This window comes from Tiliqua scincoides, chromosome 4 (genome assembly GCF_035046505.1).
Source record: "Tiliqua scincoides isolate rTilSci1 chromosome 4, rTilSci1.hap2, whole genome shotgun sequence".
NCBI lineage: Eukaryota > Metazoa > Chordata > Lepidosauria > Squamata > Scincidae > Tiliqua > Tiliqua scincoides.
Genome location: NC_089824.1, coordinates 157318160 through 157330421, shown reverse-complemented (window position 1 = coordinate 157330421; position 12262 = coordinate 157318160). Strand labels below are relative to the sequence as shown.

The 12262-nt window shown below is 40.8% G+C and overlaps 1 protein-coding gene across 2 annotated transcripts in view; it reads left to right on the top strand.

Moving 5' to 3' along the window:
* Positions 1–12262, top strand: part of OSBPL9 (oxysterol binding protein like 9) — a 76227-nt gene that overhangs the window by 2197 nt on the left and 61768 nt on the right. For both annotated transcript variants that reach the window (XM_066623839.1, XM_066623838.1), the window contains exon 2: positions 7604–7654. In XM_066623839.1, coding sequence (XP_066479936.1) covers positions 7604–7654 — 51 coding nt within the window. The remainder of the gene's footprint in view (positions 1–7603; positions 7655–12262) is intronic.

The window sequence follows — 12262 nt, the reverse complement described above, 5'->3', positions numbered from 1 at the left end:
CTTGTTGCCCACCTAACCTCTAGAGCAGGGGTGTCAAAATGTTTTGCCAGGAGGGCCACATCATTTCTCTGACACTGTGTTGAGGGGAGGGGGAAAATTAATTTATATTTAAAATTTGAATAAATTTAAATAAATGAGTATATTAGAGATGGAACTTGTATGAATGAATGCAGGTCTTGCAATAGCTCAAGGCTTATAAAAACCTTTCCTTTGCTGCTGCTGCATCACAAATGTGAAACAGCAAGTAGTGGAGGGAGTCCTTAGCCCACAGCTCACACTAGAGGCTGGCCCTCAAGCTGAGAACAACTGTGTTGGGCCAGCGAAGCAAGTCTTTGGAGGGCCAGAGGCTCGTTGGAGACTGGGGGGCTCCCCACAGGCCGAATTAGGAGTTCCTGAGGGCCACCAATGGCCCTCAGGCTTGGATTTGGGCAGCCCTGCTCTAGAGGTAGAGGATAGCCTGAAAACCACCTCTAGATCTTTAAAGTACCTGCAATTGGGGGGGGGGGGAACGGAACACAATCTTTCAGTTTAGCCCAGTGGTTCCCAACCTTTAGGAGCCTGCAGACCATTGAGGCAAACATTGGAATTGTTGTGAACTACATGCAGCCCCCTCCATCCCCACTACACAAAAAAATACAATTCAGTTTGGTAGCCCATGGGGAAGTGCTTGGCAAGACACTGGAAATGTCAGCTGAGAGGGGTTCCATTCTCTGTTCTCTCTAGTGGTACCATGGGGAAGCATCCTGCAGAGTGAGTGCTCCTCCACAGACTACCAGAAATGGTTGCAAATGGACCCTCTCACAGCTGGCACTTCAGCAAGCACTGGACAACCAGAGAGAGTGGAGAACAGACTACCTACAGCCATAGCCGACACTTCAGTGGTCCATGGGGAGGCACTTACTTGGAAAGACACTGGAAATGATCAAAGGTGATCATTTTTTCCCTGAGATCTTGCACACCACTTCTCAGGGTCTCACAGATCATCTGTGGTCCCTGGACCACAGGTTGGGAACCACTGGTTTAGCCCGACCTTTGTATGCATTCTAACAATATAAAGGCATGGACACTTGTACTCTATTATTCAGGGGTGACCAAACACTGTACTGTATAGATGCTTCATGCCCTAATTGTTGAGAATTAAGAATTACCTTATACTGTACCTCTTCCAGTTGTGCTGTTTTCGTGTTTGTAGTAAAATGATTGGAATTGCTCACATTTTGCAAGGTGTGGGTGTACCATCTCTCTTTCCAAACAAACCAATCGGTAAAGCAGCTACCACGTTTTCCAGACTCACAAAGAGAGTCTGGTCCAACAAGAAGCTGACAGAACATACCAAGATCCAGGTCTACAGAGCTTGCGTCCTGAGTACACTTCTGTACTGCAGCAAGTCATGGACTCGCCGCTCACAACAGGAGAGGAAACTGAACGCTTTCCACATGTGCTGCCTCCAGCGCATTCTCGGCATCACCTGGCAGGACAAAGTTCCTAACAACATAGTCCTGGAACGTGCTGGAATCCCTAGCATGTATGCACTGCTGAAACAGAGACGCCTGCTTTGGCTCGGTCATGTCGTGAGAATGGATGATGGCCGGATCCCAAAGGATCTCCTCTATGTTGAACTCGTGCAAGGAAAGCACCCTACAGGTAGACCACAGCTGCAGTACAAGGACATCTGCAAGAGGGATCTGAAGGCCTTAGGGATGGACCTCAACAAGTGGGAAACCCTGGCCTCTGAGCGGTCCGCTTGGAGGCAGGCTGTGCAGCATGGCCTTTCCCAGTTTGAAGAGACACTTGGCCAACAGTCTGAGGCAAAGAAGGAAGGCCCATAGCCAGGGAGACAGACCAGGGACAGACTGCACTTGCTCCCGGTGTGGAAGGGATTGTCACTCCCGGATGCTTTGCCAGAACCACCTTTCAGAGTGCAATACCATAGTCTTTCGAGACTGAAGGTTGCCAATATATACATTGGGTGTACCATTCATTTTTAAACTCTTGCCCTCTGTAATTGTTTGTTCCTTATAATCTATAATATCCTATTTGTTTAACTGGTGATGCAGAACTGTTGAACTTGTTATCTTCAGGGAGCAAGTCATAGAGACTCCAAGACCACTCTATCTTTTATTATTTACTTATAATGTAAATAAATATAATACAAATGGTTTATTTTTCAGCCTTAAAGGCTCCTGATATGGCTTAGAGTTTAACAGTAACCAAGCATTTCTAACAATTAAAAACCACTAGGCAAAAGTTGAACTTGATAGCAGTAACAGTAGGAACATAATAGTGCTGAAGTATGATAAACAACTTTATAAAATAGCTTACTTAAATTTATTGCTGAAATTTTCTCCAACCTCTAAAAAGTGAGTACCTGTAGATACTATGCTTGTCAGTCTGCTGAGTGACAATTTCTGCCAGTATGGAAAAGGCTATGGTTATTAGTGAGGGTAGTGTAGCATCTCTGAATGGAGGTTAGGTTTGACTAGTAGCATTATTCTTTGAGGTTTTAATTTGGTGTTATTCCTGGGTTCAGAAGTTTAATTCAGAAGTAGGTTCAGAAAAGGTTTCAGAAGTAGGTTGACCAGGGGTAGCAGGGGAGATAACTGCTTTAGGAGAACCAGAAGATGATAGCTATTGATTCTTGAGGTAGGATTTTGAGACTGGGGTGGGTAACTGGTTCAGTTCTTGGGGATATATTGAGGATTTCTGATCTTTAGGTCTGTACAGTATATTGTGAGGCAAGAATATGTATCTAGGAGTAGGATATCAGGACCTAGTTTTAGGATTCAATGTGTAATGGTTATAAATAAGGCTGCCAACTGTTTTCCTGGCTTTTAACTGCCTGATGAAGAAAAAGTTGCTACTTTTCTTGAGTGCTGATGGATTGATGTGTAAAGTTGAATTTCTGCCTACCCTATTACAAAGTCAGAGAGCTATTGCCAGAAGAGGTGTCAGTCCTATTATTAAGATAATGTTAGAGATAATTTCCTTTTGGAATGGTATTGGAGATGTGAGGCTGCTCTTGGATATACAGAGACCATTTTTAAAAATCTAGGTTGGGGTGGAGATTCTTTTACTAGCAACCTTGTTTCCAGTAGAGTGTGTAGGCTGCTACACACTTCCTTATGCCCCTGTTTATTGATTACGTAATTAACAGGTGCATAATATGAAGCAATATACTGGTTATGATTTTGGTGAGCTTTTCTGCGTGCATACTTTCAGGATAGTTTGGAGTTCTGGGTCTCTTGTGCTGGCCTAATGTGCAGTAATCACCTTAGTTTAGTTTAGTTTGTTGCCTGACAAATCTTTTAAAAAATCAGTAAAATCTTGCCTAGATGTTTAGCTTGTGACGCTGAATATCATATACATTTCATAAAGTGCTCTGTGAAACAAACATATTGCATCAGTGATGAACTTGCATCATAGTTCTTAAGACTTGTGGTATTGCTTTGAATTTTGAATCCAAGTTTCCCTTATAATAGAAAGCAGGATTGATGGTAAGACTACTCAGAGTGTATTGCTTTCTAATGGAATCTAGAAAATCCTCCCAAATCCTGTGAAAATGTGTACTTTTCTTTAAAAAATAAGTGCATGTACAGAACAAAACTTGAGAAACACTAGCTTGTGCACCTAACACAGATTTGGAAACCAGGAAGGGGGGGGGGGTCTAGATAGAGTTTTGCTTTCTGTTTCAAAACACAGACTCTTGCCCCCTTAACCTTTCAGGAGGTTCTCAATGTTCTTTGACCTTCTTGATGTACTATTTTGTTTCCCAAATTCCAGGTTCTGCAAACAGCATCAAATGTCCATCAACAAAATCACACTCAAGTCTAGCAGGTTTTGACTGCTGTTGTTTAAATGCAGAATCATTAACTTCTTTTCTATTTTTGGTAGACCTTTTAGAATATGGAGAAAGTGGCCAAAGCCAGTACTTGAAGTGGTCTTTAAGCAGTTGCTTTTCCTTCACTACCTATCTGTGATCTCTTGTTTGTCTTTAATTTTAATTTGTCTCTGGAAAGGTATGGTTTCACAAGAAGATACAAATACCTTTTTATGCATTAAAGTACTGTAGGCTTTATCTTGAACATGTCAATGTAGGACAATACCATTGTTAAACTATTGGAAACAGTGTTTGTTACAAATTGTTTTAAGCCCTGGAAAGTAACTGTCCCAGTAAATTTAAGATACAGTGCAAGATAGATTGATACATGAAAAAATTAAGCAGAGTGCGCCCTACTGGAATTCCTCTTGTACAAGGCTCAAGATTAGAAACTCTAGTACTTCAGAACTCAGTTTCCGGTTTAGATGCAACTCTTTTGTTGTAATGCTTCAACGCTTTCGAAAGTTCTGCCAGTGTCCTACTTTGGGTCAGAGTAAGAAAACAAATGTTCTTACATAAACCTCCCAAACGAGGTCACTGCATTCCATTCTTGGCTGATTGTTGGTCTTTTCCCTCTGCTTGCAGTAATGTGATACTTTGTTTTGAAAGCATATGTGAGTTTAATTTACGCACAGATAAAATGTCTGCTTAGGAAGTCAGTTCATGTTGCTGCACTTGGACAATTATGTGCTTTGTAACTAGTTTTAACCCTAACAAATTGGGGACATGCTGTGGTCCCAATCCTATTCGACTTTACAGCGCCAATGCAACTCCAATGCAGTCCAGAAGAAACAGAACAAACATTCCCTTACCTTGAGGAAGCCTCCATAACTTGACAGCCCACCACAGGATTCAGCACTGGAAAGTTGGATAGCATTGGGCCCTTAGTTATCTAAGCAACTTCCTGCAATTCCCTTAAAGTGTGAGGTTTGGAGCTAGGTAGTTGCTTGTTTCTCATTAAACCCAAGTGGTATGGGGTGGGAGGTATAATAACCTTTTCCTTTCCATGCAGCATAGGATAGTTTGGGAGGGAAATTGCAACCAGCATCCCCACGCACTAATTTCACTTCTCTTGGACACCCTACTTTAAATTATGATGGGGTTAAGCCCCTTGGAGGGGTGATCAGTTAGGGTAAGAGGAAGCACTTTGATCCTAGTTAATCCACCCCCTCTGCCAGGACTCTTTTTAGTTTCAAAGTGGGCAGAGCTTTTATAAACGTGTTGTGATTCTTCAATATAGTAACTACAGTATTTACTAATTTACAGCAAGATCTTGTGTGATTGGAAAAGCATTAGGTATTATTAATGAAACTGCTGTTTGTTGCTTCTAGTGTCCACAAGAGGGAGCCAAAATATGAGACTTTTGCCATTATCTGACTTGGCAATTTTAAGCCCAGTGTGTCTACTCTGCAATCTGGGGCAATGGGTTCCTGCTGCTTTTTTTTTTTTTTCCTGCAAAGACAGTTTCATCTAATTTTTCAAATGAGTTGTAATTGGCCATTATACCAGTGCATTAGATAAGATACTGAGCTGTGAACCTAAACTTCCCTGGTTCAGGTCTTGCAGAGAATTCACTAACTGGCTTTAGGCAACTTATTCTTCCTTAGCCCTCCACTTGGTATAGGGACATTGATACAGAGTTGTTATAAAGATTACTTCAAGATAATACACTTGTTCCCATCTTGCATTTGGGTTACATTCCAGAGTCAGCATGTAAAACTAGAATTAAGTATACTGTGGCAAAATTGTGGCAAGGAGTAGAACCTTTTCTGTAGTGGCACCTAATTTATGGATTTCCCTCACTCGTAATTGGAGCTGCTCCCTCCTTAGAGGCTTTCTGTGGGGCTTAAAGACATTTCTTTTTAAGCTCATCTTCTGAGTTTCAGGAATTTTAATATGGATAAAGATTTTATGCATTAATTTTATTGGCTTGTATTCTTTTTAGCGTTTGCTGCTGGTTTTCTGCTCTTTGCTCCTGGCTTTTAATGAGATTCTTAGATTGCATATTATTTTTAGGGAATCTTAATGTTTACATTTTATATTATATTTAATAATGTGTTTATTGACTTTTTATAAGCCACTTTGAATGCCTACCAGGGAAATAAAGTGAGAAATATACTAAAAATTGCTTTGAAAGTCCATGACATCTAGAAAATGTATACAGTACTGTCTCTTTAAAAATGACAACTCATGGGTGGGAACTAAGAACAAACAGCAGTTTCATTCTCTGCTGTCAAGCTTCCCTCCAGAGCGTCTGTTGGTCCATCTGTCTGTTTATAACCCACCTTTGCCAAGGCAAATGCCCAAGGTGGCTTACAAGTTTCACAAAAAACAACGTTGTGTACAATAAATAAAAAAGAATACAACAATCAGTAAAACAATTAATAAAAATGTGGGTGTCAGGGGAAAAGGAGGAATAGGAAAGGATGCTGATATTGGGCAGTGACATCAACATGTCACCATTTAACTTCCAGGTTGCCAAACATCTGGAAGCATCCCGTGCAGAACTCCGATTGATAGGCTTTGTCTCCCACTTAGATTACCGTGCACCAGTTGGAGAATGGCGGAGCCACTGACTGGCAGCATAGGGACACTGTGAGCCCAAGAGGGTGGCTCTGCCATTCCCTGTCTAGTGCAAGGCAAGTTGGGCAGAAGGCAAAGCCTCTCAAGCATAATTCATGCAGACTGGATGACTTTGGTTGGTGGGCTGAATTTGGCCCACGGACTGTAGGTTGCCAACCCCTGATATAGAAGATCAGGAGCCAATCACCACACATCCAAATGCATATTACCCAAATGCTTGATGAAACAAAAATATATTGAGCCTCTACCTAAAGACCATGAGGGAAGAGGCAGTTCTTAACACTCCTGGATGTTCCATAGTTGTGGTGCCAATAAGGAGAAGGCTTGCCCTCACACTGCCATTCCCCTAACCTGAGAGAGAGGAGGCACTTGCAGGAAAACACTCTCAGATGACCTAAGAGGGCAAGCTGGAATGTATGGGGGAAGGCTGTTCCTCGGATAACCTTGTTCTAAACTGTGGAGGGCTTTAATGGTCAATAGCTTCTTGAATTGGATCTGAAATCAAATGGACCATCACTGTGGCTGCCAGAGCAGTGATCCAATAGAATAAAAGCATCTAGCTCCAGTAATCACCTGAGCCACCACATTTTGCACTAATTGCAGCTTCCAGACCATCTTCAAGGGCAATCCTATGTAGAGCACATTACAGTAATCTCCCCATGGTTGCTAAAGTATGCAACACTGTAGTCAGGTCCAGTTGACTCAAGTATGGCCACAGTTGGCACACCAGTCAAAGCTGGGCAAACACACCCCTGCTCATAGCTGCCACCTGGCTGTCCAGGGAGAGCTAGTATGGCAAATGGAATTGTCTGCAGTATTTTTTTTTTTTGGTCTGCCAACCATGTGAAGTTGAATAACAATAAGAGATGAATGTTAACAGCCCCCCCCCTTTTTTTGCAGCTTGGTGGATCTTTATATACAGATACTTGCTGAATTTTATCATAGATGATCAAAGTTCAGTTCAGGGTATCTGCATTGTAGAATATGATGTAGTATACAAAGTACATTCAGCTTGGTTCCTAGTAAGGTATACACATTAAATGTGTTTGTTGTTGTTAAGATAACAAATAGTAACATCTTTTTGCAAAAGTTTGCTGTTTTGGTCTTTGATTAAACACATGATTATTTATTTTTATTTTTCAGTCAAAGGACAAAATGATGCGGGGATCTCGCCGAGGCTGTGTTAGACTGAGGGTAAGTATTTGTGTTTTCTTAATATGGGCCATATGAAATATCCAACAAGGCATTTGCTTTGCTATGCACTTGGAGTTCCAAATGAATTGGTTTCTCTGGCTTGTTGTGTTGGTGGTCTACTAAAACTAGGACCAAATCAACTTTCTTCCCCATCTTTATAACTTACAATTGTTTTGGGCATTGAGTTTAGCATTGATGCCAATAGCTGCCCATCATAGAGCAGTTTGGTTGGCTGACTCCAAATATCTGGTGACACTGCCATCCATGAAATATTTAAAAAAGGCTTCAGTACATAAGCAATTTCTTCTTAATATTTAAGCCATTTCTGCCCAATGTTGCATATATGCAACAGGGATCAAATGTGTACACCTTTGGGTTGGGCAGAAATGGGTTAATTTGACTTTGGTAGTGTTACACAATGGTTTCTTGGCTACTGGCATCGCTGACAGGCTTTGGGTTGAACAATATAAATAGAAAGCACTAGGAGGTAAATGCAATAGACTTACAGAAATGTAAGGTGTAAAGCAGGAGATTTAAACTTGAGGAAATAGTAGATATGATTTGAGATTAAATTTGTGTTTGCCTGAGAGATTTCTGTGTATTAAGGCAGTGTTTCTCAAACTGTGGGTCGGAACCCACTAGTTGGTCATGGGCCAATTTCAGGTGGGTTCCCATTCATTTCAATATTTTATTTTTAATATTTTAGACTTGATGTTACTATGGTATGTGACTGCATTTGGGAAAACGTTACACATCTGTACTTTTAATAGGCTACTATGTATATACCTTTAACAATGCTAGTAAATGGGACTTACTCCTGGGTACGTGTGGGTAGGATTGCAGTCTAGGATTGTTAAAAAATTTTCCTGCTTGATGTTGTCACTTCCAGTTATGACATCACTTCTGGTGGATTCTAAAAGATTGCTAAAAGTTTGAGAACCACTGTTAAAACATTGTGCACATGGGTGTGTCTGCCACTGGGCTCGCTGATCAGTTTAAGAGGCTTCCTCATTGTAAGCAGTTCCATTGCAGATATATTTTCTCTTGCTTTTCGTTCAAGAATATATCATTCAGGACTAGTCTGGTAAGCTCAGGAACAATGAAAGATTGTTCAGAATGGCATTGGTAAGGCAGGGGAAATACTTGTATAAAAGCAACAGTAATCTAGGGGTGTTGAAATTAGAAGTGCAGTGGTTGTCTGTTAGGACATTGTTTCTTATTATACCCAACTCCTTTTCATCTTGAATCCTACTAGTGAGCTTGAGTGTATTTTTAAGGCTCCAGTTAAGGGTTATTTCAAACGCTAAGAAAAAGCAGGTAGCAATCTCTGTTTTACTGTGTATTGGGAGGCTAGGGCCGATTACATCTTTTCACAGTGTTTCCACAGCGCACACATGGTGAAAATAATTGCTTCTAATGTAACAGAGAAGCCCTAATGTGCAACTCTTGAGAACTTCTGACTAGAATATAGGTCCAAGTAGTGTGCTTTCTCTTGTTAATTTTAATAGGTGAAGTATTAGGCAAAATAGTTTAAATGCTGTCTACAAGAGCTCCCTATTTTTGTTCAGAATGTGTTTGTTTGCAATTGTCCTGAGCAGTTTTACAGTTTAATAGTAAATGGTTCAGAAGATAACTCTAGCAAGACCCTTACTACCTTTGGAACTCAGGAAAAATATTTTTTGCTTATCTGGAATTCGAACTGCATTTCACTTCAGCCTTCAGAATATTTTTCATTGTTCATCACTGCAGTATAATCCTCATGTCTACAGTACAAAAACAGCCTCTTGCAGATGATATAAAGCAACTTCCTGATTGCAGTTTCATACTGGGGTGCTTTAAAGTAGCCCACTTTATGTGCAGAGTTCATATTTAGTTATATCAAAGAGCATAATGGAGTTGAATATTTTCTTGAAATGATCTCTGCCAATGACTTCTTCTGTATTGGCACAGTTGCCCTGTTGGTAATGTGTGTCTTGACTTTCAAACATGATGGTATGCTGACCCCTGAGGCTCAGTGCCCACATCTTTCCAGTGGCAGTGCTACTGTCTCAGCAGAAAGTGTTGCTCTGTCTCCTGCTATCCTCCGTTGGCTGTTAGTGGCCCTTGTGATGAATGCAGAGCCTCAAAAGGGTACCTATTTGTGGATGGGGAGCATAGGAGAAGATTGCTCAACTGAGCCAGTTGCTCTATCACCTCTTCCAGTGCTGCTACTCTAGCTGCAAGCTTACCAGATGACAGCAAGCAGGAGCAGATGCTTCTTTCAGTGGAACTACAATGTCATTTTAGATTTAAGTGCCACTAGAACAAGTCATTACTTCTGGTGGCACCTAATCCTAAAATCATGCCAGCCGTGTTGAACAAAGGGATCAGCTGCTGGATACTGTGTATCATTGTCCAGTGTGTCCTGCAGTGGACTTTAACAAGTTTTTTGGGCAGCAGTGGTAGCTTCTCTTTCAGCGCCGTTGCCTATAGTTGGGATAGTAGTGCCAATTCTCAGATGTCTTGCTCTTCTGAAGTATTTTGGGGAAGAGGTGTTTGGTAATCCTAAAATGTCAGTACTGCAGCTAGCTATAAAGGACTTGCAGTACTGTGTGTAGCTGCCCAGGTATCATCATGAGTCCTAGAATTCAAAACCTGGTGCCCCAGGTTTTGCCAGCCCTGCCACCCCAGGGCTGGTGCCAGCCCTGAATAATGCTGCAGCCCTATATGCATTTACCATGAAGTAAATCCATTTAACTCAGTGGGGCTTACTTCTGAGTTGATATGTATAGGATTGTGCTGTATCTATGAGTCTTACTCCCAAGTAAGTATGCATAGAATTTCCTTGATGGGCAGTCCTTGGCATGCTTGGGAGACAGACCCATTGAGCAAAGTGGGATTTGAGTAAACCTCTGCTGCAGGCTATGGGAGATGAGATTGCCTCATTGAGTAAACCCTTTACAGGGTTGGGCTGTTAATATATTTCAGATTGAAACTTGCAGGTCACATAATACAGATGAAAATAATTGTAACTTTGTATATAAAAATCAACTGATTGCTAGGTTACCTGCTTGGCAAGAACTTTCTATGTATAGAACAATTCATTTACAATTTATGGTGTCATTTTGAAAAAGTTGGTTTAGGTATATGCTCCTCTTGTAATTGGGGATCTTGAGTATATTTAACAGCTAGATATTTTTCGTTTTTAACTAGAGCTTTGTAATCTTATGCGACTTAATCCTTGTCAATAACCATCTGTGATTTACTTTGTTTTTATTTTTTGTCTAGGCTGTATCATGCCTTATCCCTGTAACTGTTTCTGTGACCCTTGTAGTGTGGCAGAATGTAGATTAAGCTGTTTAGAGTGAATGAATCTTAAAATCAAGTAGCAATCTTAATGATCCATCCCAAGCACAGATGGTAGATGCTCCATTTTTTAAGAGGTTGAGCAACCTTGTAATTGAAGAGGTGGTCACCTTCTGTTGTTGCTGATTCTTAGAAACAAGAAACTTTTTTTGTGAAAGGAAAGTGTCAGTGTTGGTGCCTGTTTTGGGGTTCTCCCCATCAATGGGAAGCAAATTCCTTTTTGTTTCTTTCCTTGGCTCCAGAAGCCTAAAGGCAGCAATGCAGAGGATCCTCAAGCTTTCCTGTAATATGTAATAAAAAAGAGGGTCATTATTAAGTACAGGTGTGTGCCACTTAATGATGGAGATATGTTCTCTGATCCCCATTGCTATGCGATTTGGTCATTAAGTTAACATTCAGTCCAGTCTATTGCCTTTGTTGTGTAAACAGACACTCCCTGCCAAACACTAGCTGGCTGCACAGTCTACTAGAGATAGATTGCCTCTTCCTTGCATTATGAACCTCTCTGTTGTGTGAACAGACCCTCTGCTGCAGGCTACTATGGAGACAAGATTGCCTCATTAATCTTATTAAGCATCTTTATTAAGCATCTTTATTGTGCTTAAGTGAATGGTTGTCAAGCAGTGCAGACCTGTACTTGTAGTTAATGCAGAAGAATTGCTACAACTCAAAATAGTTGCACATCTGAACAAGCTTTAAGGGTTCAGTGGTTATTTGAAGTAGGTAACATTATGGGTGACATTATAATTGGACTGAATGTCTAGAAATGAAATTTTCCAAACTGTATGTGGTTGCTATTGCATTAAAAATTGAATTTATGATGGCAGGTAAAATAACATGGTTGCACTGATGTAATATAGGTTACAGGGAAATGCAAGTTACAAGACATGTTGACTGTATGCAACCTCTGAGTTTTAGAGGTTGCCTATCTATGAATGCCAGATGAAAGAAAGTGGCAATGGATACGGGTATCTTGTTCTCTTGTGTGCTCCTAGAGGCAGCTAGTGTGCCACTGTGAAATACAGGAAGCTGGATTAGGTGGGTCCTTGGCCTGATCCAGCACTTCTTATGTTATGTTCTGCTGTACTAAGAAGACAAAGAGTACAGTATTGTAAGTTAATGGTACATATATGTTTTGTGAATTAAGATGTGCTGATGGCATGTTTGTTGAAATGTAATAGTGATATGAGCAAGGTAGGTAAGGTGGAAGATATTTTATCATTTTGTCAGGATAATTACAGACCTTAAATGAAGTGTAATGCA